Consider the following 27,005-nt stretch of genomic DNA (forward strand, 5'->3'; position numbering starts at 1 on the left):
TTTAAAGTAATAAATCTTCAGAAGTATTGTTGGAGTGTTGAACTTTTTCGACTCGTTTACCATGAAGTACTTGCACGTTTATATTAAGAAAAACGTCAGTTTCGAAAAAGTTTTGGAGATCCTGTTCAACACTTAAAGCAATTTCTCTGAGTCTATGCTTGCGTAGAATTTGGCTTGTTATACGAGGATGAGTGGAATTAATTGTTGCACAAATGCGCAAGACTTCGTTTTCCAACTTCCAAAAGTCAATGATAGGGTCGAGCAGATATGGAATATCATATGGAAGAAAATCAAGCAATTTACTTTTGATGATATCTTTCACAAAACGACGGGTGTCTAAATCAGTTTTAATTTCAGATGGAAAAAGCTAAAAGAAAATGATATAATTATTATTGGTCTTAATTTGGCTCCACATTGCAATAAATTTACATGAGGCCCAGGTTTTGAGGTTTCCAATAAATAGCTTCTCAACTTGTCCACACCAGTACCATTTAATGCAGAAATCGTAAAAATATCCCTAAATCCAGGCCAACCCTTAAGATCTTTTACCAAATCATTGATTAATATTCTCTTTTTAATTGAGTCCGTTTCAGATTTGATCAAGTTTACAAGTCCATCATAACCCTTGATAATAACTCCATCGAGAGATTGGGTGGATGTATTTTTAGGTGATGAAAAATATTTACTAATCAAATGTTCTTTAGTCTTGAAGATTTCGGTCGACGCACGTTGACCCTGTAATGAATCTAGAGATAACTTTCGAATGAGGTTATAAATTCGTTTAGATGTTGGAATCGTATCCAGTTTATTTAGAACGAGAATTGACGGTATCTCAGGATATAAGCATAATATTTTTAATATTTCGGGATTAATGAACTCTCTTATGTATCGATTTGAAACATCTTGAAGGACAATAAATAAGTCTGCATCCATCCCAGATGATTCAGGATCAGTCAGAAGTGACCCTCTAAGTCTAAATTTTTGCACTTCTTCTTTTCCAACAACACCAGGAGTATCTTTAAAATATAATTATAAATAAGTTAATTTATTAAAGTATTAACTATGTATGACATGCCTATGAAACAAATTTGAGTGTTGAGAACCGTGAGAACCCCTTTTGCATTGAATCTTGTAGTGTGCGCTTTTTTAGAGACAGGTCTAACACAAGTCTTCGTCAATGCATTGACCAAAGTACTTTTCCCACTGTTTGGAATCCCCAAAATTGAAACACGAAGAGTTTTTTGGAGTGACAAGTTCAAATCCCGATTATGGCCTCGTATGACTGATCTTAAATGAACAGGGTTTGCATGGAGGTTTTGATCCGGATCCAGACCTTGCTCACGAAATATGTTGTCACTACGTTTTCTTATCAGTTGTGAAGAAGAGAGAGAAAAATGTCGACTCTGTACTTGAAAGGATGTACATTTTCCAAATATCCGATGAGACTGCATATATTTACTGGACATCATCATCAGCACGCAACTTTTATATGTATTAGTATTACAAAGATGGATTTTCATATGGGGCAATGGAAATGGCATAGTAATAACTCATTAGTAGCCCATAATATTGTAGAAGATTTTTTTTTGTTGAGAATCTACAAACTTTAACCTTTAAGAAAATTAACAACTCCTCCCCGAGTTCTCGGAGTCGGACTTAAGAAATAAAATGTTCTGTGACCACTAAAGATAATATTTATTTATATAAACACGTTGGGGATTGACGTCACAAGGCCTTCTATAGAGAGCGTTTTCAGGTGACGTCACAAGTTTGATGTCGTCCATTCTGAGGGCCTAATCAACCAAGTTTTACAAAGATGAAGCTCCTTTTTTCATTAATATTAAGGAAAATAGTCAACTATTGGATGTCAAAAAAGGATCAACAAATAGAAAGATATAAATCGTGCTATCTATAAAAATTTCGTCGCTCAGTTATCTTTTTTTGTTATATATAAATATATTAACCTTAAAATCAAAAATGTATTAAAAACGATGTCAATATTTTCGTATTGTAGATACACATTAACTATTACAATGGAAATAATAAGATAACTTTCCCTAACTATTCTACTTTCTCGTCCCTGATTGATAAAAAAAAAAGTACAAATCTAACTATTTTTAGGATTTCTTAGTATTTGCTACTTTGATTTTATTTAAATATCTCTAAAATTGGCTAGAGTTTGAAATTTATTGATATTATGGACGATAAAAGTAGTATCCTATTTCCCTAGTGAAATTTAATTTTTGTCTACATTATGGAAATTATATTGTTTAACAAAGTAATAACATAATTTTATTATATATTACTATAGCAATTTTATATTAGGGTCATATTTAAAAAATAAAAATAAGGAATATTAGGATAAAATTATTATAAACAGTATGGTTAAATTCATTTTATTTTTTAATACAATTTTGACATCGAAAACCTCATAGACTTTGAAATGATAATTATGACTGAAATGTGAAAAATCCAAGCTCAATGCAAAGATCATATCATAAGTAAATGATGCTTGCTACAAAAAAGCTTCCTATAAGATTCACGTGGAAAGAGCTATTCAAGGATTGATTTAAAAAGATATTAATTTAACTAGAGAGCTACATAATAAAAAAAAGTTTATAAAATTATTTTCCTCTCCTTTAAAAGGAAAAAATGAAAGTGACTATGGAATTATTGATACTGATTATGAGTTATGACAAATTCTAAAAATAATTATATCAATTTAATTTCATACAGACTAAATTTCTTTAGTCTGTATTGAAAGATTGGTAACTACAGAAATATTAAGGGGGTTAAAATGAAGTAAATGGTTTCCAAAGTCTACTTGAAAAATAATGTTAATTAAATTGTAATTTAAAGTGTTATTAAGCCATTCGGTAGTGGACATGCACACCATAGTTAATACTAAATTAGATTTGTCTGTAATAAGGATTTCACTTTTTAAAATGATTATTTTAAGTGTAAGGCAAATAAATTTCAAAGAAAACTTATTGGACATTGAAAAGATGGTTAGTTACAATAAGTATTTCCTTTTTGTTGAAGATCTCGGATGTTATTCTGGCCATTTTATGGCAGATAATCCACTGAAAAGCAATCGCATTTTTATATAACTTTAACACTTTTTAATACTAGGTATATTAACAATAAAAAAAATAGATGTGACGTAAATAATTAATTTTATTTGATGCAAGTTCTTCTCCAAATTTCATTTCAATATTTCCCATATTTATTGAACAGTGACAGAGTAATTTGAATTATTTGACAGAAATTACGTTTTCCACTTAGTTTTTGCTATTTGAGATTTTATAAAAAGTTGTAAATTGTTTGGATGGAGAGGGCCCTAGTGGCCATTCTTGTTGTACATTAAACAATTCCCACGAGTCATGACACTATATGCAAGGTTATTAAAAATACAATCTATATATTTTTTTAATCATGAAAAGTACTTATTCTAAAAAGTAAAGACTAAAGTACACATTTTATACTAATACAATAACTGGGTACCAGAAATTAGGAATTGGACTCAAGTTTTTATTTTAAAGAGTAGAAACTTGAGATCATTTTCTATCAAATTTTATCAATGGATATAAAGTACTTTTTATAAGGGGCTCAATTTGAGAGAAAATAAGTATCAACGATATCTTACTTAGCAGTTGAGGATTGGTTGAGACAATTACTCTTGATTTATTATATAATATACGTAAATACTAGACCAAAGAAAAGTTTTAAGACTTAAAGACCAAATAAATCATTATGGACTTAAAATGAGCTCGATAAAAATTTTATGAATTTAACTGGACTTGTATATACAGATTTGAGAATCGACACAAGACTTGATACCAAAGACAATGAACAAGAGTATATTTGAATATTAAAATTGAAGAAACAAGCAAAATATGAGATGAGAACATAATTCCAGCAGAAAACAAACATTTAATAGTATAAATACTAATAATAATAGTATATAGCATTTTTGATTTCAACCAAAAATAAACAATAACGGCTTATTAACTTAACTTATTTATATATTTAGGCGAAATATCCTTGAGGCAAATTGGTTTAAGGTAAAATATCCTGAGGTAAAATAGTTTATTGCAAAATTACCGGGCACCACTATTAATATGGAGAATGTAGACGAAGATGTGCTCTTTAGAGTGCGTCGAATATCTTAATTAAATAGACAATACAAAATTGATTTTAAGTTATAACCACAGCTTATAATATCTTCAGCACAAACAAGTACAAATATATATCATGGATGATTGTATGAATAGACTAAATGGTAAATCAAATAGACAACAGATCTGGACTACTCTTTTTTCTTTGACAATTCCTCCAATACAAGATTTTCATGCTTGTGTATGTTTCTATGAGGAAGATCAAGTTCTCCTCTCTGCTTGAATGTTTTCCCACGGTAAATATACCACCCAGCACCAAATAAGGTTATTACTATAAATATGTTGGACCTATATATAAGCGCCTTTCCTTTCACTTTTTCTTTTTCACCCTTTCTGAATGGTATGAAATTAGAATAGTCATCAATAGACAAAACCCTCTATCTACACTTACGGAACAGATGAAAGTATTTGACCATGCTCATCTCTTTTTCGATACACCATCGACTCGAAGGAAGTCATTTTGTAAATATCTGCTAAGAAATACAATTTTTAGAACATCAAATCTGAATTAAAGGACATCAAATATAATGGTACTACTTGGTTTTGATGAGAATCTGCAAGCTTCATTGAAAACCTTCGAAGAAAATCCCGAAAAACATTTGTTGAAAATTACATTCATCATTGCATAATAACTGAAGTTAATAACAATATAACTATACGGACTTTCTATGTGTTCATCCAAACATCAGCTGTTTATCTTGTTTTTAAATAATATAAACAAGTTAGATAGGTTGTGTGGTTTTTAAAGTGAATACGAAGTTATGTTGTAGTCCAATCTCTCTAATACTGTAATACAATATGGAGAGCTAGGGGTTCCCCATCCCATATATTGCGGTTTTTAGTAACAAAAAAAAATCTTCATTATATGAAATCTAAGAATTTACATGGATTTTTTAATACTAAAATACGTAAAATAGGTTAAATTATTTTTTAATATCAGCTTTTTCTTATTTTTCCTTTTTTTTTAAAGTATGTTTAGGACAATATTTTATTCTTTATAAATTATTTAAAATAATGTATGCCGGACAAGATACTTGTTAAATTTAAAATTGATGGTGTATTTACTTGATTGTTTAATCCCTTAATTTTAATACTCTAAAATTTAAATATTCTAGACCTAACCAATATTTATTAAGCAACCTTTTTAATTGCATGTTTGTATAATAATTAATAGTGCCAGAATTAGTCAACCAAACGTTTTAACTCTAGCTAAGTATCAAATCAAATACTTGGTAGACACTTCCCCCCATGAAAAATTATAGTATATGAATATATAGGCAAAATATGAACGAACTCATCAACAACTGCAAAAATTCTTGTTTACTTAAATATATAATTTTTCTATAATTTATTGCAATATAAAAAAGACGATATTAGGGGGGAATATACCCACTATACGGGGAGTCAAAATAATTCAAAATACTGTAATATACCTCCTGTATATTAATTACTACATACTACAGAAACCTCACAGTTTTGATTCAGTTCTTTAAAAAGTATAAAATAATTTACTTTTTTTTATGATTAAGTATATTCATATTTCATTAGTATACTTTAATTATACAATTGAACGATCTCAATAAAACTAAATTTGACATTTATCATCAATACTTATATACTAATCTTATGTTAGTCCCTTACTAATTAATTCAGACGTTCTTAAACCAATCGATAGGGTAGGATCCAACAGTTGTATTCTTAAGTTTACTAATAAAATATTACTTTACTATATGAAATAGATAAATATTTTATTTCATTTCGTCTTTGTCGATATTATACAATTGTATTTTCCCAAGCTGGGACAAACTGCTTAAAAAACATGTATAAAACAATATGTATAATTTAAAATAAACCCCAAAGTTTGACTTAATTTATAAAAAAGAGTATTTATTATCCTTTTCAAAATAACAAACAACCAATATTGTACCCACATAAATTAAAGGTATCATTTTTTTCTTTCATATTTTACTTTTCCAGTCAGTAGTAATCTATGTTAAGAGAAAATAATTTTCATCTTTGTATATTTTCATGCAGATGCGATCATGTTTCATTTCTATATAAAGACAACCATCGTACATCATTGTCTCAGAAAACACAAAAGAATAATCAGAGGGTTACAATTTGTTCAAATGAATTGAAGCAAATGATGGAATTTATCTTGTAGTGGCAAATCCAAAACTGTATAAACTAAAGTATTATATTGTAAGTAGATTACAAAAAATCAAATATAACTGAATCGAGGACTTTAAATAGGATCGTGCCATGTATTTTGAGTGTATAATTTTTTTGACACCAAAATAACTTTTGTTTGTTAGATAAGAACTTTTTCTAAGCCAAAACTTGAAATTTATTCTAATACCTCCTAACAAAATGACATCACTTGTTTTTTTGCATTTTATGTTTATATAGATAGGGTAGATACAATGAGTACTACTAATATCTGGAGTGAACCATGTCAATGTGTATTTTTTATGCTTAAAAATCAAATACAAAATCTAATTGACTTTGAACAATATTACAAAATTTACATTTCGACAGCATCAAAAAATCTATGGGAAGTCACGTGCTACAATTAATATAGCTTCCACCAAGACAACATTTTTGAAATTAAATAAAAATCTTTTTGATTAAAAAAACTTGCATAGAATATATTTTTCAGCCTGAAATTGCCAGAAATATTACCTTTAACATTTTTGTACAAGACAATTACAAAAAAAATTAACAAAAGTAAAGTTTAGATTGAACATTTTATGAGTTAAAGTTAGAAGTCATCTTTTTGGGTAAGTATGTAGAATATATATAACGTAAATCTTAATAGAGAATTGAGAAAGAGAGAGAGGATCGAAGGGTTGAATGATGATTACTTGTTAAATAATGTTCATATTATAGTTGACAGTATTGTGTGCGTGTCATTGTCATTTTTTCACTGAATATTAGGAACTAATTTTGACTTATAGCATATTTACCAAGTGTTCTTGAAGTTCTGATTTTAAGAAATTCCTCATTATAGTTATTTTTAATATTCTATTTTAAATAATGAATTGTACACATCACAGTATTTTTTATATTTTTTAATAAATGATAAACCAAAAATACAACTAAAAAACTAAATAATAACACTGCAATTATTTATTGCATATATGTATATCCCGGAAAATTTATGACTTTTTATTGGCGAAACTCCATTTTGCCTATGATTTAATATATGAAATTATTTTATTAAGTGTACTACACAAACTATAATTTAAAAAGATTTTATCAAGTGTTGCAAAAATTGTTTGCTGTTTTTATATGTAAAATAATAGCAATTCAATTATTACTTACAAAATCATAGGGAACCTCTTCTAACGAAAATAATTTCCAGAATTTACTTCTTAAAATTTAATTTTCTATTCAAACATTTCAATGATTATGCCATAAAAAAATTATAAGTGTATTCATGAATTTTTTAATATTTGAGAAATCCATGGTGTATTAGAAGAAAATAGCAAAATAATAATGTAACAACCAAGCTTAATAATTTCTATTAATCTGAGCAAGATAAGCGAATGTGAAGCCATTAAACTAGCTGCATCTTAGTGTGAAGGTGAAGAGGTAATCATAAATTACCTTTTCATATTTATCACAGATAGAATGTATTTTTAGAACTACACTACTAATTATGCTATTATTATATAAAGCAAAATTAATAATAACTTTCAGTGATGAAATGAAAATGACACGGACAAAATACTGTCTAATATCATATTAATATTATTAATCATCATTCAACACTCTCTCTCTCTTTCTTAATTCTCTATTAAGATTTACGTTATATATATTATTCATCCTTTGCCAAAAAAAATAAAAAAAAATCACTCCTAACTTTAAAGGGTAAAATATTTTATTTAAATTTTATTTTGGGTTATTTTTTTGTAGTTGTCTTTTGAAAAAATGTTAAAGGTAATGTCTTTAGTAATTACAGGCTAAAAAATATACTCTACGAAAGTTTTTTAATCAAAAACATTTTTAATTCAGTTCAAAAATGTTGTCTTGGTGGAAGATATATTAATTGTAGCACGTGACTTCCCATAGATTTTCTGATACTGTTGTAATATAAATAGAATAATATTGTAAAAAGTCAATTAGGTTTTGTCATTTGATTTTTAACTATAAAAATACACTTCCCCTTACGTGAGGTTAAGTTATTGATCCTTGGTTCACTCCAGATATCAGTAGAAGTCCTTGGTAGATGCCACATCCTATGGCCAATTCTAAAGGACTCTAGGCAAAGAGTGGACATTCAAGGCAAGGAAGGTAGGATTTAGCAGTTCTCAATTCTGATTAGATTAAAATTAGAAGCTGCTACATGTTCCTCCAGACACGCAGCCAGTTTTAACAGGCCGTCTCCCCTTAGTATAAAGAGAAGAATAAGGGCTACTACGTCACAAAAATAACACGATATTATAATTTATAGGTCGGAACATAGACTATGTAATGTAGTCTTCCTTGTCTTTTGATTGAGTTGTTTATTTTTCCCTTAACCGCTCTTTCCCTAGAGTCCTAAAAGTCAATTCCATCTATTTACATTTATATTTTATTATTTATATTCTAACGCAACCTTTAATTAAATTAAAAGGTTATTATTAGAAATTAATTAATACATTATTTTATTCGACATAAATGTATAAAATACAGTGTGTTATAACAATTTTAAACTCAAACGTAATTATCTCGGTCCTCCGACCCTGCTTTCATTGCCTTCGAAGTCAATAATTAAAAAAATATAATATACGAACACACTTTCATATTATAATATAACATCAAACTTTAGATTGAATGTTTTTTATATCAATTATAAATTTCTCAATCATAATTAGTTGTTAACAAATTTAAAATTTTTAAAAGTTAATTACTCTCAGTGCTCAGGAGTTAATTAATTTTTCTGGTTGGCTTATAAGAGAGAATTAGAAGGTTCCTTTGTTAAATATTGAAAGCCACCCTTCGGCCTCTGATCTAATTTCAACTGTCTCACTGCTAAAAAAAAATATATATATACTTGCGACACTAACAGAAAGCTATTTTCTATTATTTTACTGGCTCGGGCAAACGCATTGAAAGCATTTTAATGCTTTAGGTCAGTTCGGTCAGATCAAATGGTCTTGAACAGTCTCCAGTTCCTGAATTGGGTCTTTTTAATCGACCCGGGACGGATACTCATGACTCAAACTTGACTCAGAATATATGGACTCGACTTAAGTTCTGCTATAAACAATTGTATTTAACAGACTTACAAAAAATAAATATTTAGTTAAAAAGTTAATTAATGCTTTCAATGTAAACCGACCGACCCAACTTCTACCGGTATAGACTTTTTGAACGACTTATCATAAAATTGTATATGTATAGAGCATTGTAAAGTATTAAACCAAGTAGCACGTCGTTATTAGGGGGGGGGAAATATATTGGTCAAAATTTACTTTTTTTGTCCGACAGAGGTATTATTGTTACAAGCATTTTGGAGAATAATATCCATTTCTTTCGTGAATTAGTCAAGTACTGTACTGTTTCTACTTTTATTTATATACTTTTTGATTGAACAATTATGGAGACGGAATTATGATTCAAAATGATTTTTCAGAATTCAGCAGGTTTCCCATTAGGAAGATATTTAAGATTTCATCTCCATTTTTTCTTGTTGCCACTTCTTTTGGATTTTTGGAATGGGAAATTTAAAAAAGCGAACGTTTCCTTGAAGCTTTTGGAAATTTGACTCAGTTCTTTTTTTTTTGCATTCTGGGAAACTACAATGACCCATTATTTTTGAGTAATTTGTTTCAATTTGCTTTATAAAAATATTTAAGACAAAAAATAAATTATATGGGGAGAGTGAGGGTACATGTTACAAAAATCATATATTTTTTTAAACTGTCATAAGTTTCACAATTTAAAAAAAGATAACTCAACATGCCTAAGACAAATAATTCCAAAGTATTTTTGATGTAGTGCAATAATTAATAACCATTTATTGGTGTTTTAGGAACTAATCAAAAGTAGGTAGGATACACTTACATGATACAGGGTAGGAGGAGACATGGTACAGGATAAGATCAAACATGTTATAACAGGAAGAAACATGTAAAAACTGCCATTTGTTATATTCAAGCATTTATTTTACTTTTTATTACAGTTTGTCATCATAAAGTAAATACTTATAATTGCATATATGTTTAAAATAAACAAATAAAACATTTATAGAAATAGAGCATAGTTAATAATAAACTTAAACCAATATTTTTTTACTTTTTACTGTGATTGATAATTAAAGTATGACATGAAATTACATAAAAAACAAAATTTATTTATATAAAATACGAGTATATATAATAAAAATAGGGTGTAACAAGTCTCCTCTATAGTGTTTGAATAAGAATAAATGATGTGAACTGAATATTGAAACGATTAATATATTACAAGCATGATAATTAATTGAACAACATGCTAGACTATGACATTTAGTAAAATAAAATTAAAATCTCATGTTTAATAAAAGAAAAATATCTCAACAAACACTTACCTAAAATGTTTACTTTTAGTGTCAAAAATTTCAATGTCAAAATTCTCTATAACTGTATGCATTAGGGAACCCCAATTTTATGTTGATTTAATGGGCAAAGGAAGACATTCAATCGTATAAGAACATCCTCCGTAAGAAGTACCCTCACTCTCCCCTACGGAATATTACTTAATAATTATTCAAACTTAATAATACTACGTACAATAAATAAATGAGTGACGTCGTAGAAAAGTGACATGTAACGAAAATATTATGACAAATATTGACCTTACCATTTCCTTAGACTAACGGTGCTCGATGTATTACTTGGTTTAACGCTTTAGGGCACTGGAAACTTAGTTAATAGTAAACATTAACTAAGTCTATTGTATTAATGTCATATTTTATTAAAAGTGTAGCTATACATTGTTACTTTCAAGTAAATTCCCCGTACAAACCTGCAAATTTTCTTAAATCTCTCTATGCACTTTCTCTCTTCTTTTCTTTTTTGAATTTTTGAATAATTACGCATAGGTATATGTAATCGGCAGTATTGAGCCGATTCCGATACTTCAAAAAAGGCCGATTCTTTTTTATTACGATTACGATGCATCGGTACACCCATAAATATATATATCATAACAAGATATAGGATCAATAAAAATACTTTCATAATCATGGGAAAAAGGAAATAATTGCCCCGAATTACTATAATACCAAATATTTCAGAATTCAGAATACTCAAAGAAAAATTGAGATCAGTTTTGGATTTTTCTCTCAAAGATAAATTCCATCAATTACTTTGATTCATCCAACAAAATTTGTGTAATCCCCAGTAATCTCATAAAAATAAATTTAAAATGAAAGGAATATCAGCCGCACTTTAAAATCTGTCATGGGTTCAGTTTGAGTTGTGTAAATATTAACAATTTGTCAAGGACGTTCTTAGGGAGTGGGTTGGAGGGGTTTGAGCCCCTCCCCTCTCTCCTCAATTCGAGAAAATTTTGTCATTACAATAAAAAATTATCGCTTTGTAGGAAAAATTTCAATGGAAAAACGTGTACAAAAAATTAAGGCTTAAGAGTCAACTAGAAATCATCTATGTATACTTATACACAGAGTTGAGTGGTTTTTAATGAAAAAAAGAGAGCGAGGAGAAGGTGAGAGTGAGACATATGGTACACCTGGATTAAGACCCTTGTTAATATTAGCTGTCTGTTACATAATAGGCTGTCATTTACAAACTACTCAAATCTAGTAATGATATATAATAAAAACCCAATATCATTGACATTTTCCAGGGGCACCCCGGTTTCTACGGTCCTGTGATGTTTGTGAATTATTTTTGTTCCACACAAAGGAGGGATATTTGTAAAGAAAATATAAGTTAAGCAATTGGTATAGGACAAACGGTTGTGTGTGTGTTTTTTCTTCATTATTTCATAGGTCTTCGAGGTAATAAATTCTCTCTCTGAAGTAAGCATTTTCGACTATTTCGATTTTAAACTGTTTTAAAAATGCATAATAAAATTAATATATAGTATAATTACAAAATTTTCCCTTCACTAAAGCTATTTTAAATGTAGAAGATTCTCCTCTTCATAGAAGTAATTCATTTTCTCTCATAGTTCAATTCATTTCAAAGTATAATTGTGGGACAGTATCCCATACTTCTAGTTTGAACCGATTGTTGAAATAAAATAACTGCTTAAATGGAATCGGGTACAATTTTGTATTTTCCTTTTGGCTCTTGGCTATATCCCTTTCATTCTTTTAATACGTTCGAGTTTCCGTCAGAAGGAATTCACATCTTGAATAAAGCATGCTTCTATTTAAAGCTCCTTTGGTAATAGATACAAGTTTATGTGAGTGGTGTTCATAGCTTGAATAAATTACATTTTCATTTAAAGATTCTTGGTTCTTGAATTGTCATCTTTACTACTCTCCTTTTGTTTTCTTGTTTTTTAGTGATAATATCCAGATTATAAAAAAATAGATGTATATTGTTATTGGAATATATGAAATGAAGGAAATACAAAAGTCAATTTTTCAGTAAAATTTAAACAAGAAGGACATTTATTTAACAAAATCATCTGAAAATAGGTCTTTTATTCAATAGTGAGGTAACTGATGACACGGTCAGCTCCTCCTTTTGATGTGAAAGCCAGAGCTGTCCCCTCCGGAACTAGATATAGTAGTTTTTCAGAGATCCCAAAAGATGTTTTGTTGTCGATGACACGGAGCTCCATTATTTTATGTTTTGTTGTCTCCTCCATTATTTTACCCAAACGTAATTCCAGATTGTCTTCGCATAGTGCCCTTGAGATCTTATAATGCTTGTAATGCTGACTTTGCAAAATGACGTTACTCATCAGTGAAACCTTAACCTTCCTCACCAGGTGGAGTGTTCGGGCGGTTCTTGGGCTTGTCTTCCTCTTCTTGACACTCTTTTGTTGCTCCATTTTACTCGGAATCCGTTTGTTTTGTTTTTAATTGAGTTGAAGCTTTACATAAAGAATATTCAGTCACAAAACCTATCTTTCACCGAGTTTGAATACAATGTATGAATAAATTTACGATTAATTAAAATTTAAATTAAGTGTGCCACTAGATATGATCAACCATGTAAACAAAAGTCCCCTTCCGTATCCAGCAATGATATAGGACATGTGCTGAAAAGTCCCGGGTTTCACACGTAGATGACGCTATTTTTTTAAATTCAGCTTATTTTCAGTTAGCACCAACCTTCAAAAGATAGCTGTAAAAATGTCATGACAATATGTTCTTTAGTTTCTGAGTTATTGTGTTAATTGTGACGCTACTTTTGTTATTTAAAAAAAAAATGGATTAAAAACAATTTCTTGTTTTAACTTTACACTGCTTCTTGATGGGTAAAAATATTGTTCAAGCTAAGCCATGGCTTGAAAAGGGTTATGGGTACTCCGTTCCCTCAAAAACAACAATTTAACGTTGGTTTGCTGACTTCAAACGTGGCCATAGAGACACCAATGATACAGAACGCAGTGGGCGTCCAAATAAGACGGTAACAACAGAAAAAATCGGCAATAGTTTTGAATGGGTGAGTTAGCTGACATCGTAAAGATATTAAAAGAACGTGTTGCCTTTATATTGCTTGAGCATTTTGACATGAGAAAGTTCTGTTCAAAGTATGTGCCGCATTTGCTCACTGGTGACCAAAAACAAAAACATGCTGATAATTCTGAGCAGTGTTTAACCATGTTTAAACTTAACATACCAAAATTCTTGTCTCTGTATGTGACAATGGATTACATATGGATCCATCATTTCACTTAGGAATGAAAACAGTCATCATCTGAGGGGACATCAACTAGTGAATCTGACCCAAAAGCACAACAGTCAGCTTGAATGGTTATGGCCTCGGTATTTTTTGGGATGCACATGTCATGATATTCATAAATTACCTTGAAAAGGGAATTACAATCAACAGTGAATATTATATAGAGCCTTTAAAGAACGAAATTACGGAAAACCCCCATTTGAAGAAAAATAAATTACTATTTCACCAGAATAACGCACCATGTCACAAGTCAATCCAAACAATCGCAAAACTATATGTATTCAACTTCGAATTGCGTTCCCATCCACCTTACTCTTCAGAATTAGCTACCAGCACCAACTGCATGTTTGCAAACCTAAAAAAAAAAATGCTTGGCGGTAGGAAATTTTGCTTCAATGAAGAGGTAATCGTTGAAAATTAGGACTATTTTGAGGCAAAAGATAAAGGTTTTTATAAAAGTCGGATTGAAATGTTTGAGCAGCGCTGGAATGATTGTGTTGCTGTTGATGAATATTATATTGATGAATAAAGCCAATTTTGAAGGAAGAAAACTGCGTTTTCTTTGTTAAGCGAAGGACTTTTCAGCTTAGGTGCTATGGAGGAATTACTCAATGACATCAATCTTCAATTGTAATCCGAGTTCAGAAGAACTTACACTTGTAATCCCTAAGGGTTACTCTTCTTCATTCATGAGTGAATACATTTATGTAGTGTTAGATCAGTCCTAGTTAGTACTAACTACGTCATTTCAGATGCTGTAGTTTCTTCAAAAGACCGATAAGGACCAGTCCTTGGACTGAAAATTTTATTAGGACCGAACTGACGGGACTGCAGTTTTTTTTAGTTTTTTCAGACCAATCCAACTCTACATTTATGGTTACACTTTATAATAATATATTATATTATTCTCTTCTCAAGAATGAAATAATACAGAGAACATCTTTAGAAAATAAAATAAAACATATATTCAGGTAGCGAATACAATGGCCCTGGCGGGCCCTCATCCATTACAGTATTATTTTTAGCTATGTCTATAAATATAGTACATAACCTATAACTAATAGGTAATAACGTAATGTTACTTAGTTTCAGTAATGGTGCTTGCTATTTTAAATTTAAGCATGATCCTACCTAAGTGTTTTTTTGTACTGGGAGGATTATTATACTCATACTTCTTCAGACAATTTCTTTCATACGCAGTGTTTCCTACCTTTATGCATTTCCAGGTCCAGGTTTTGCTATTTTTTTTTCTTACGAAGCTCCATACTACTTTTTAAAGTTAAGTAAAGATGTGGGGTTCGGAATGGAAGGTTTTAAGTTTGTGTTTTTTATGTTTATGGATTAAGGGGGAAGCCCAAAGTTGTGGCGGTGCTAAGATTGGACTTCTCAGTTCAAGCAAAGGGTGGCTCTCTGATGGGGTCGGGAATTACAGTGAAGATTCCCATTGCACATGGGTTATTTCCGCTCCCAAAAGTAATGGGTCTAAGAATATTCGTCTACATTTCAAGGTTCGTTGAAATTACAATGTCTCAAAAACCATTATTTTTTATCTTATTTGTTATACACTATCCAGGAGTTTGCGATGGAGTGCAGTTGGGACCATATCAATGTCTATGATGGAGATTCTATCTTCTCTCCCCTACTTGGAGTTTTCTCTGGTCACACTCAATGGGACGGATACAAAGTACGCTCTATACCTGAAGTCGTGGCCACATCTGGGTACATGCTTATCCATTTCTACTCTGACATGGCGTACAATGCCTTTGGATTTAATTTAACATATGCTATAGATGCGTGTCCATCGCTTAAGCATGATCTCACTTGTTCTGGACATGGAACTTGTTCAGACGGAATATGTCAATGTGATGACGATTTTAAAGGAGAGGCTTGTTCTGTTCCTTCTTGTCCTAAGAATTGTGTTTATAATGGGTCCAGAAGAGGAACTTGTAACAAAGAAAAAAAACGCTGTGATTGTTTTGAAGGCTACGTCGGAGAGTCATGTTCTCAATCTCTTGCTTCAGGTTACTGGAAAAAACTATCCTTTTCAGATCCCATGCCACCAAGATCCTCACATGCATCGGTATTGAGTGATGATAATAAGATTTGGATCATAGGAGGAGAAACTTTTTCGCATCCAAGGCATATACTCTCCTATATTAAATCCAGTGGCACTAATCAATTAGAATGGAAACGTGTACATTTTGAAGGAGAAAAGGCTCCGAGTCCAAGATATGGGCACACTGCAGTTATTCATGATAATCGAGTAAGAATTGAATTGATAATTTCAATATTAGGAAAATAACTGTTTTACTATATTTCCTACGAAATAGATTTATATGTATGGGGGTACCATGAGAAGTGGTCATATTTCTAAAGAAATCTGGTCATTTCACTTACAAACGTATCGATGGGAAAGAATCAGCACAACAAAAGGACCTTGTATGAACTCTGGGATTAATGCCTTGTGTGGACCTTTGCACATTACAGGACACACTGCAACAGTTATAGAAAATCGAATGATTGTCATATTTGGCCATTCACCAACTTATGGATATCTTGATATTGTTCAAGAGTACCATTTTTGTAAGATATTTTTTTCGTTTACTTAGAAAAAAGATGTATTTAATCATTCTATTTTAAATCAACTTTTATCTAGTTAACAATGAATGGCAAATTGTTGAGACCCATGGTTATCCTGTGAGAGGAGGATTTGGACATTCAGCAGCTTATGATCCAGTTACTAAACTTATTTATGTCTATGGAGGCTATGTTTCAACAGGTTGGAATTCTGCTACATTGTCTCAGGATCTGTATTCCTACGATAATATTGATAAGAAGTGGAAGCTCCATCAATCAAGTAATAGCTTCCGCTATCTTCACTCATCCGTGATATCTCAAGGGTTAATGATAGTCTATGGTGGAAACACATATAATGTTACTTCTTGGAGTCATGAAACTAAATGTTTTTCTTCAGACATATTAGCATATGATATAGCCTGTGATCATTGGTTTTCCATGGATGATTCTTTACCGGCCGATTTTGACGTTGATTTACCCCGTTTTGGTCACACTGCAACGATGATTAATAAATCCATGGCTATATTAGGAGGCTTTGATGGTGTCTTAAAGAAGGATTTGTTTATGTATGTTCCTGGAGAATGTCAAACTGCTAAAACTAAAAACGATTGTTTGAATTATAAGCCTGGTATTAAATGCATTTGGAATAAAAGAAAAGAGTTTTGTGAGGCTCATCCTTCTCATCTTCTTCATTCGTCTAAATTGTTGGATTCTGTGGATGTCTGTCAAATTGATGAGCACCACACAAACAGTCTGTCAGGCTTCTGTTCCAAACTTTCTTCATGCTCTGCATGTTTATCAACGTCTGTAGATTGTGTTTGGTGTCGGGATGGATGTAGTTATAAATTTTGTAAAAGACCCTCATCAACAGATTCTCATGAGGAGTTTAACAAAGGCACCTCCCTATTAGATCATATAAGTAAAGAAGTTACCTCATGCAAAGATTGTTCTGAGACGATTTCTGAAGGAGATTGCAATCGTCTTCATACTTGCCATTCTTGTCAAGTGAATTCACTTTGTCATTGGGTTACAGTAAATAATAATTCAGTTTGTGAGTTGGCTACACAAAATAATTCTTATTACCGTTCGAGTACTACCAAATTACCTATGGAAAACCTCATGGAAGAAACTGGTACGTTTGGCTTTAAGTACATATATTTAATAGCTTCATTAATTAATAAGCATTCAATAAAATTATGTAAATTTAGAACTAAGATTAGTTCTAGTTTGTTAAAAACACCAGGGGGTTCGGTGCTTGTTTTAATGATCAAAAACAAATATTTTATATACATGAGTTAAGACATAGTATTGGGGATTGTTGTTGGGAACAATTTTCATTAACATATGCCGTAATTCTAGTGCTTTCTTTTGGCTATTATTTATTACTCATATATCAATTCGTTACTTTTGTTGTATTACGCTATCTGCTGTATGAAAAGAAACTGAAAAAGGCCTAAAATAAGTTGGTAGAAAGTCAATTCTTCTCAACTATGGACATATTATTCAATAATTATTGGCAATTGGTCAATTCAACCAATGTGCTGCATATAATTTTTTTTTAATTGAAAGCTACACAGGAATAAGATATTTTTATGGCTATAAAAATGGAAAATGAATTGATCTGTTTTTCAAAGAAAAAAAATATTGCTTAGACACAACTTTTTAAATTAGGTCACTAAAAATCTATTTATTGTGTCATTTCAGAAAAAAGGTCTGCATTTTAAGTGAAAATATTTTTAAAAAAAAGTAAATAAAGAAAAGGGCCATACACATTCACCTTTGACCCAAGTACCACTCACACTAAAACCTCCTTTGTTCGGAACACTGATACGGATACATTTAAATCCGGTGTGTTTTTTAGCTGGCCTGTTAATTTGTAATTGGTAATATAAAGAAGTAATTTTCTTTTCTTTAACAGTTGTCATTATTAATTAATTCCTGAGTAGTGAACATCCTTTCCTAAATATATTAAATTATATTCAAAACCTGATTGAAAGTTCGTGTATGCTCATAAAAGACGCAGTGTAACCCTGAGGATTTGCTGCAGAGATATAATTGTAAACCCTTGTTGGACTTAGAGTAGAATTGGAGATTAAATTCGGAGTAATACTAGCAAATGTCATTGTTTATATGCTTTATTCCTTCCTCTCTTGTCACAGCTGATTATAGCTGGTCTAATGAAACGTCATGAACATTATTCTTTCTCTCCTCCAAAACATTTTTCAAATTGTCTCGATTACCCCGTTGATTTTCTGTTTTTTTTTTTTGGCATGCCCATTCCACACTGGATTTTCACCTTTGCTTATACGTAATGATGTAAATCGAGTGTATTTTTTTAGCAGGCCTGTTTTTTTTTGGAATTTGTAATCTGAAGAATTAATTTTATATTCCTCAGCTGCTGTCATTATTATTTAACTCCTGAGTAGTCAACTTCCTTTTCTAATACATACATTCAATTATATTAAAATCTGATTGAATATTCGTATGTGCTCATAAATGACGGAGAGTAAACTTGAGGATTTGTTGCTGAGTTATAATTGTAAATCCTTTTTTGGACTCAGGCTGGAATTGAGGATCGACATTGAGTAATTATTGCCAGTGTCCTTGTTTATATCCTTCTCCCACTCATCCCTTGTCGCAGCTAGTATCAGCTGATCTAATTAAACGTCAAGACAGCTAAGCTGCTCTCGTCCAAAACATTCTTCAAATAGTTAGGATTACCATGTGGATTTTAGCTTTCTTTCTTTTTATTAAATGCCTAAAATACACAAGACTTCCATCACTATTAGAAAGGGAAAAATGAGTAGATAAATCATTGCTGACTACAAAATAGAGTGAACTTTATTATATTAACGCCATGAATTCATGATATAATCTATATATTAAATGCAAATTTATGTATGCGTGTGAGTTCTGGAATCAAGGTTAAACCAATGGATGGGTTTTTCTGAAATTTTTCATGTAGGTTCTTAACGCTCAAGATGGTGAATGTAGTTTCAAATCAAACAGATTCATAGGGATGCTTGTATACCTATGTAATTTATTTTTTCCGACCCAAGACCAATATAAGAATTTATATAATGAATATTAATAATTTTTTTATTGATAATGATTTGGCATCCGTGTTAGCTTATAAAGGGTAAAGGGAGGTCGAATCAGTTAAAAAGTTGAGGTTACAGGAAATTTTTATCTTTAGTAATTATAATCATTGGTATTTACAGAAGTGCCTTATTAATTATTATGAGGGGATGAAAATCATTTCAGCAAACATATCATATAAATTTAAAGTATCAATCCTTACTCATTATGACCAGGATCCTCACCTTCAGAGCCCCCAGAATGCAAATTTATATATTTTTAGAAAAACCCAAAAAAGGATTCTATCATTAATTCTTTTTACTATCTATATTAAAATCAAGCAAAATTTATATGTTTGTGGAGGACATATTTTGACGAACGTGTTTAACTAAAGGTGAGTGTCACATTTGGTGCATCAACATCAAAAAAATCTTGAACAAAATTCAAGAAAAGACAAAAATCCGAATTAATTTATTTACATCATATATACACACAGCCAAACATTTCTTCGACATATTTAAATCAATTCTGGGGTTTCTATTCAAATTTGTGGGATGATTTAAAATGCCCAATAGAACCTTTATTTACAATATGATCTTTCAAATAAAATCTATCCATATGTCCTTCCGTTATTATATCAATCAATTTAGGCTACCTTAAGTACAATTAAGAAAACATACCCAAAGAGTTAATAAAATGTAATCCCCACTCAATTTCTCCCTCTAGTATACTTATATTGAGAACCTCTTACTTTACTGGATTTGTTGCCATGTCATGGGAAAATTAGTTTTTATCGTTCCCACAAAACTTTATTCTTCTGTTTTTTCCATAGTTCAAAAATGAAGGAATGAACAGGAAAAAGTGAACAAATGAACGAAGAACGGGAACTTTTCAGAAAATGAACGAAAGAACGGAAAAATGAATGGGTCCAAGCCTTTTATAAATATATAAAAAAGATTAAACCAAATAGTTTTTTCTTGAGATCAGTGTAAAGTTTTTATGGGTAATCCCAATTTATTCATTGAGTTGGGATCAACCTCTTACTTTTTTATGATAAGCTAAAACTATCTACTGTATTTAAGAGGTAGCTTGCTAATCAAGTAGAAATGAAACTACACTCATATTATAGTTTTATATATTATATATCTCTCTATTAGGTTATCCAAGGAAATGTACTGACACCTGTAACAATCAAAGCAGCTGTAGTAATTGTACTGCTAAACAATGCATGTGGTGTCACAATTTAGGCCTCTGTATTGACCAAAATGCTTATTTGTCCGCGTTTCCTTACGGACAATGTATGGACTGGACAACTACCAAGGACAAATGTCCAAAAAATGGTTTGATCAAACTGGTTGTTTTTTTTTCAAATTTAATGTTTCTTTCATCTTTAAGATTCCTTGCCCATTTGTGCAGATTATCAAACATGCACGTCTTGTCGTAGTAATCCTGCTTGTGGGTGGTGTGATGATGGTTCTCGTACTGGATTCGGATCTTGTCATATTGGAGGTGCAAGTGGTCCTTTAAAGCTCAAAGAAAAAAGAGAGAATCATTGGGCGCTTGACAATGATATATGTCCAGCATCTAAAGGGAAACAATGGCATTTTACTTCGTGTCCTAGTAAGATAATTACTTTTTATTTGATTATTAATTCATTTAATTATACAACTGAAAATTCTAAAAATAATTTCACGCTATATAAATTTTCCAAAATGATTGACCTACGTATACTTTCAATTAAACGAATGTACATTCAGCAATAGTAAATTATTACATCGATCGTATTAGTAATTATTATATTAAAATGACCGACTTTTAACGACGGTTAGACGAGTGCAAGAGTTAGATATATTTAACTGCAGAAATAAGCCGAGAAAAACAATTAATTTGGTCGACAAAGAACGATATTGGAATGATTTAGAAGGTTTTTTTTAAAGTCTTGATGTAATGCTTAACCTAATTTGAAATAGAAACATTCCAATACACTGTATGTTGGTCGGAGTGAATCTTCATCTATTTCAAAATAGACTTGGTTTTTTGGTTACTATTTGAATATCTTTGGGGTTGTTTCCATAGCTATATTTATTTATTCGATCTCTATTTTATATATAGATTGTCAATGTAATGGGCATAGTAAATGTAGTACAAAAGAAAAAGTTTGTGATGATTGTTTAAATCACACGACTGGAGAACATTGCCAAAAATGTACTAAAGGATATTTTGGCAATCCCGTGAATGGTGGAAAGTGTAGACGTAAGTAAACATTTATTTAAGATAAATATGAGCACAAAATAATTAATTTTTTTTTTGTAGCTTGTAAATGTAATGAACAAGCTGAAGAATGTGACCATAGAACTGGAAAATGTATTTGCTTTACCAAAGGCATAATTGGAGATCAGTGTGACAAATGTGATAACTACAATAATTACTTCGGAAATCCTAAGAATGGAACCTGCTTCTGTAAATGTTTCTTTACTCAAATAATTCTATTTCACAATGCAAATTTTCTTTATTTTATGTTAAGTTGATTTAACAAGTGATTATAGGTTTACATTTAGTATCATAAAACCTGAGGATTACAAATATAATGTAATCAACTTTAAGAACACACTTATAAAGGCTGATATTGATGTTGGATTTTCAATAGAGTGCTCTATTCCGGCTAAAGTATGTATGAATTTTATTCATGAAAAAGCTTCATCCTTACTGTTTTGAACCTTTTAATCTTGGTTCCAATAGGTGGATATGGCTTATACTCAAACTAAATCTGGAGGAGAGAAATCTGACGAAATGAAGCTCTTTTCGAATTACAACTGTAGTGAGAAAATCCAAAGAAAGTAAGTGATTCTGAATTCAAGGAATATTTTATACATGGATCGTGCACTCTTTTTCCCCTTCCATATTTTGACCAACTAAGGGTTATTTTGTCTATCGTACTAAGTAATAGTTATGAATAAAGAAGGCATCCGCGTAAAAAAAACAAAAAAAACTAAGTATATGGATAAGAAAAGAAAAAACAATAGATGCGTGTGCTCTTCCTTCTTATTTGCTCATTATTTAATAGGTTTAAAACAAACAGAAACAGTGATCTTTGTATGCAGGCACACACATGCAATATTTCATTTATACGACTACATTATTATTTCTAAGATCAAAATATGTTTATGATATACATCAGGGAGCACTATATACAGTACATGCGTTAACTTATTTTCATGTATTCAGATAGACCAACTATTAATTATTAATATAGATTACTTTTTTAGCAAAATATATAGTTATCTGTATATATATTATAGAGTTTGTGTGTGTGGTTGTCTTTTATGGGCCCCCAAACCGATAGGTCTGGGAGACTGAAGCTTTTCATATGTTCCTCCTTTGAATTTGGTTAGGCCAAGAGGGGGTGTTATTATTTTTTGAGGGGTTTATTCTATAATTACAAAACAAAAGTCGTCTTTTGGAGCTGAAAGAAACTAGATAAGGGGTTGGGTTATAATCCAAAAAGTGATCGGCGTCTCAAAAAACAACTATATGTATAAATATGTTTCTGAAATTTATTCAAAATTGAAAAAGTTATGGGCATTAAAAGAAATCGTTGAAAATTGCAATTACGGGTTTTTTCAGTTGCAAAAAAAAAAAATGGATTTCCAATAGAATATTATAATATAAATTAGTTTCTATAAATTTGTCCGGAAATTCTTTTACATTATTTCATTTGACGAACAAAACAACATAAAAATAGATGTTTAACTGAAATATCTGTCATTTTCTGAATAATTTTTCATTTTTTTATTTATTAAACGTCAATTTTTAATAGGAAATGTCACACAACGTTTTGGACATTAAATTTAAACCCCTAATAGTAATTTTTTTAGAACTACGAAAAAATGAGATCACCTTATCATATTTGAGTAGATAAGTTTGAAAAAGTAATAAAATAGCACCCCTAGTCTCCTGCGTGGGTTCATGAAAGACACTGATAATTTGTTGAGGAGTTGTAAGTTTAAGTACTTTTTGGTTTCAGAGCTTTATTGAGGATCTACTTTAGAGTAATTATTGCCCATGTCCTTGCTAGATACGGAGTGGAATGTGTGTTTATTTTCTTCCCTTTAGTTATTAGGGTTACCATATTAATTTTCTGACGCAAGGACAACTACAAAGGACATATACGAAGAGATGAACTTGGAGACTGAACTAAAAAAAAGGCACTTTGCCAATGAGTCTTCAAATGAACCCATACAAGATACACTACAAAAAATGGAAACCATATTTTTTAATATCTCTTCACTGGATGAGAGATTTCAAAATCTTGCAGAGAGAAATAAAAAGTTTGATGCGCTCCCCAACTTGGAAGAAGTACAGCTCTAGCCCATGACAACCAGCTGGACATTGACGGAACATTACTTGCAAAGGAACTGCAGAATTTGCCACCGTTCCCATTAAAGAATATGACAAACATGGAACTCTTGACTTTCCTGCATGAGAAGAAGCTATCAGAAATTTAGCACAATAGGTGGGTTGCTGTGAGAATCTCTGTTAATCGTCCTGTCATAGTGGCAGTTGCTGGAAGGAGCTTCTCTAAGCTCAAACGAATTAAAACATACCTTAGATCTACTATCATTCAAGAATATATAAGTGGACTTGCCGTCATAACCAAAAACCTTTTGGTCTCAATGATGATGATGTTGTGGATGCCTTTGCTGCAAGAAGGACTAGGAGAGTAAAGCTGTAGCAGGTTATGTAAAGTTGAGGAAAGTGTTGGTGAAGATTTTTAGGGTAGGCTCTACCAACAAGTTATATTATTTATAACTTATTTCATAGCTATTCTATTAATAGTAAAATGTAAAAAAATTAAAAAATACAATTCGTTGCTCATAACATGTAAGGGAAAAAGAGTGTACATTCCTGATTTATCTGAATGTATCTTATATCTAAATTTAATTTACCTTCTTATATATAAATCTATACTATAGCTATACAGAGCCTGAATTCTTATTTGGACCAGATGTGAATACAACGTTTTATGTGTATGTTCACGAACTTCAACCTCCACTTAGAGTGTTTGTGGAATTTTATGAATTGCCTCATCCAAAATCTGGTTGGAGAAAGTTTTTAGACTTTTTTGGGTAAAAGAAAAAATTAACTAATATTACTTAATATGTTTTTCTAATTGAAAATAAACAAAAATATAAAAATCTTGTAATTGCTTATTTAATGTAATTACTAATCGAGTTTTGGGGTTTTGAGGTAATATTTTTTTATACCTACCTGTTTAACACATTAATTATAATTATATGTACATATAATCATTAATTTTCATTTGAATCTAATTATTTTCTTACGGATTTGAAAATATTTTTATAGTGCACTGTTATTCATTTTTTGTAACTAATAAAATTTATTGATCAAATCAAAATATTATAATTTGTCGAAATTTATTCATAATGTATAAAGAGGGATGATAAAAAGATCAATTTTTCGTGAGCCTAAAAATCAAGCCTGAAAGGATGTCATAAAAAATATGAAGGGTAGTATTTTTGTAGAGAAAAAATACGGGTTACAGATAAGAAAAGGAGAAAGTGTAATAAAAGGCCAATATATGTATACGATGACTACAAGAGGGATCAAGAAGAAATTGTATGGAATGCTTTGGAAAAATATAATTCACGACGAAGATTGTGTAGGACCACCATGGTCTTAAGCCATTAAATACTTGCTCAAAAATCAAAGGGTTCCTCTGCAAGACTTCAAAAATATAAATTTGAATTATCTCATTGTTTCAAAAACAGACATTCATAAGTTTAAAAAAATAAACATTCATACAGTACAAGAATTAATATCTACAGAAAATATAAGAAATCAATCAGTGGCGTTATGAAATGCGAAGGTCCAGTTAGGTAATCAATTTACATAACCAAAAATACCAAGAACCACGCAAATCAATTATAAATTAAATAATACTAAATGGAAGAGGAAGGCAAATAGGGTTTCTTTATCTACTTAAAAGAACTGGGGAAGTCAACAACAGTCTGAGCGAGTACAATAAAAAAATTTTTAATGAGGAGCTAACGACGCCTCAAATGCTTATGAAGTACAAGTTAGCAACGGGATCACTATACATAGGAAATCCAGGAACAAAAGAAAATGATGAATTCAGGTGTGGCAAACAAATTAAGAAAATTGTGAGCTATATTCTACAATCAGAGAACTCTGTCAACAATTACCCTGGAAATATACTTCAACAAATGCCTATCTGAAAAAGAGATTAGACATGGAGTTATTATAAAAAACAAAAATAATGCACGTGCAAATAAATCTATAATTAAATTCCATCGATGGTGATTCACAAGGAGGAGAAGATCCTCTCAGTTGACTTGTAAGTTGAATTACTATTTCACTTTCCAGGACTTTAATTGGAATTATTATTTATTGGTTGGACGAAATCGATATAACTTTATATTAAAAGAATACTACAAATTAAATAAGACAATATTGGCAAACAAATATGAATACTCCCATGAGGATTGGCGTTGGTTGTCTTTGCATCAAGGATTTGTATCAGAAGCTTGCAAATCTGAGCCTGATGTTCTAGGAACGGAAAATTTGTTCTAGAGACAACAAAATGGAGAAATATAAGTTCTCCCTAGGTTATCGTCCTTATGATTGGGGCTAACAATAATTGAGATTAGGCTGAGCAAATTGCTGATGGTATTAAAACTATTTGTGTTCTTATTAGGAACAAGCAACCTCGGCCCTATCTTGTTGGTATGACTCTTTTACCTCGTTTACACAACCATAAACCCTTAAGAGAGCGTGATGCAGATATAAACTGACTAATAGCTGAACAAATGAAAGGAAATAGTCGGGCTCAATGTGTAAACAGTGATTCTGGCTTGGTTCAACTTGATGGTACTATTTCACATCAAGTTATGTTTGATAATTTTCATCTCACAAAAAAAGGGCTACGAAAAAGTGTTTGATCCAGTCCATGAACTGCTTCTTCAACTCCTTTCCAAAAGTGAAGGTGGAACCAAACAAACGGAGGCAGAGGGATGTGCCTATTAATTAAGTCTCTTTGAATGTCTGACACATGCTATCGATGAGTTTTTCAATACTAGAACAATACACTCGTTTAAAAAGAAAAAAAGAGATTTTGTATTTTGATTGGGGGACTTATTCACAACTAAATATTGAAGCTAAAAATCATAGCGAAGATTTAAAGAACCACTACAAAACATTTTATTCTTCTATTTGGAAGAAAAATGATTTATTTTACGGATCATCTCTATTATATATGCCTATTATTATTTAACGCTGT

The 27,005-nt window shown here is 30.8% G+C and overlaps 2 protein-coding genes, 1 long non-coding RNA gene and 1 pseudogene across 3 annotated transcripts; 2 read left to right on the plus strand and 2 right to left on the minus strand.

The window, feature by feature from the left end:
- Position 1: 1 nt before the first annotated feature.
- On the minus strand, positions 2-1,721 carry LOC121122986 (GTPase Era, mitochondrial). The gene is made up of 3 exons (XM_040718067.2): positions 1,076-1,721; positions 430-1,016; positions 2-367 (listed from the first exon to the last, which is right to left on the minus strand). Exons 1-3 carry the CDS (start codon positions 1,539-1,541, stop codon positions 2-4), a joined length of 1,419 nt encoding a protein of 472 aa, XP_040574001.1. The 5' UTR covers positions 1,542-1,721.
- Positions 1,722-4,191: 2,470 nt separating this feature from the next.
- On the minus strand, positions 4,192-4,855 carry LOC121123281 (uncharacterized). The gene is made up of 3 exons (XR_011781395.1): positions 4,716-4,855; positions 4,570-4,651; positions 4,192-4,511 (listed from the first exon to the last, which is right to left on the minus strand). It is a non-coding gene; the product is annotated as an uncharacterized lncRNA (long non-coding RNA).
- A 10,261-nt stretch (positions 4,856-15,116) lies between these two features.
- On the plus strand, positions 15,117-25,103 carry LOC121123670 (attractin-like protein 1). Its single transcript, XM_040718800.2, has 11 exons — positions 15,117-15,540; positions 15,606-16,295; positions 16,363-16,615; positions 16,689-17,741; positions 20,845-21,027; positions 21,083-21,307; positions 21,800-21,940; positions 22,001-22,147; positions 22,212-22,354; positions 22,427-22,524; positions 24,661-25,103. The coding sequence occupies exons 1-11, from the start codon at positions 15,322-15,324 to the stop codon at positions 24,815-24,817; spliced, it is 3,309 nt and encodes a 1,102-aa protein (XP_040574734.1). The 5' UTR covers positions 15,117-15,321; the 3' UTR covers positions 24,818-25,103.
- A 192-nt stretch (positions 25,104-25,295) lies between these two features.
- Positions 25,296-26,752, plus strand: LOC139906259 (platelet-activating factor acetylhydrolase IB subunit alpha1-like; annotated as a pseudogene).
- Positions 26,753-27,005: the final 253 nt, after the last annotated feature.

Source organism: Lepeophtheirus salmonis, chromosome 8 (assembly GCF_016086655.4).
Source record: "Lepeophtheirus salmonis chromosome 8, UVic_Lsal_1.4, whole genome shotgun sequence".
Taxonomy (NCBI): domain Eukaryota; kingdom Metazoa; phylum Arthropoda; class Copepoda; order Siphonostomatoida; family Caligidae; genus Lepeophtheirus; species Lepeophtheirus salmonis.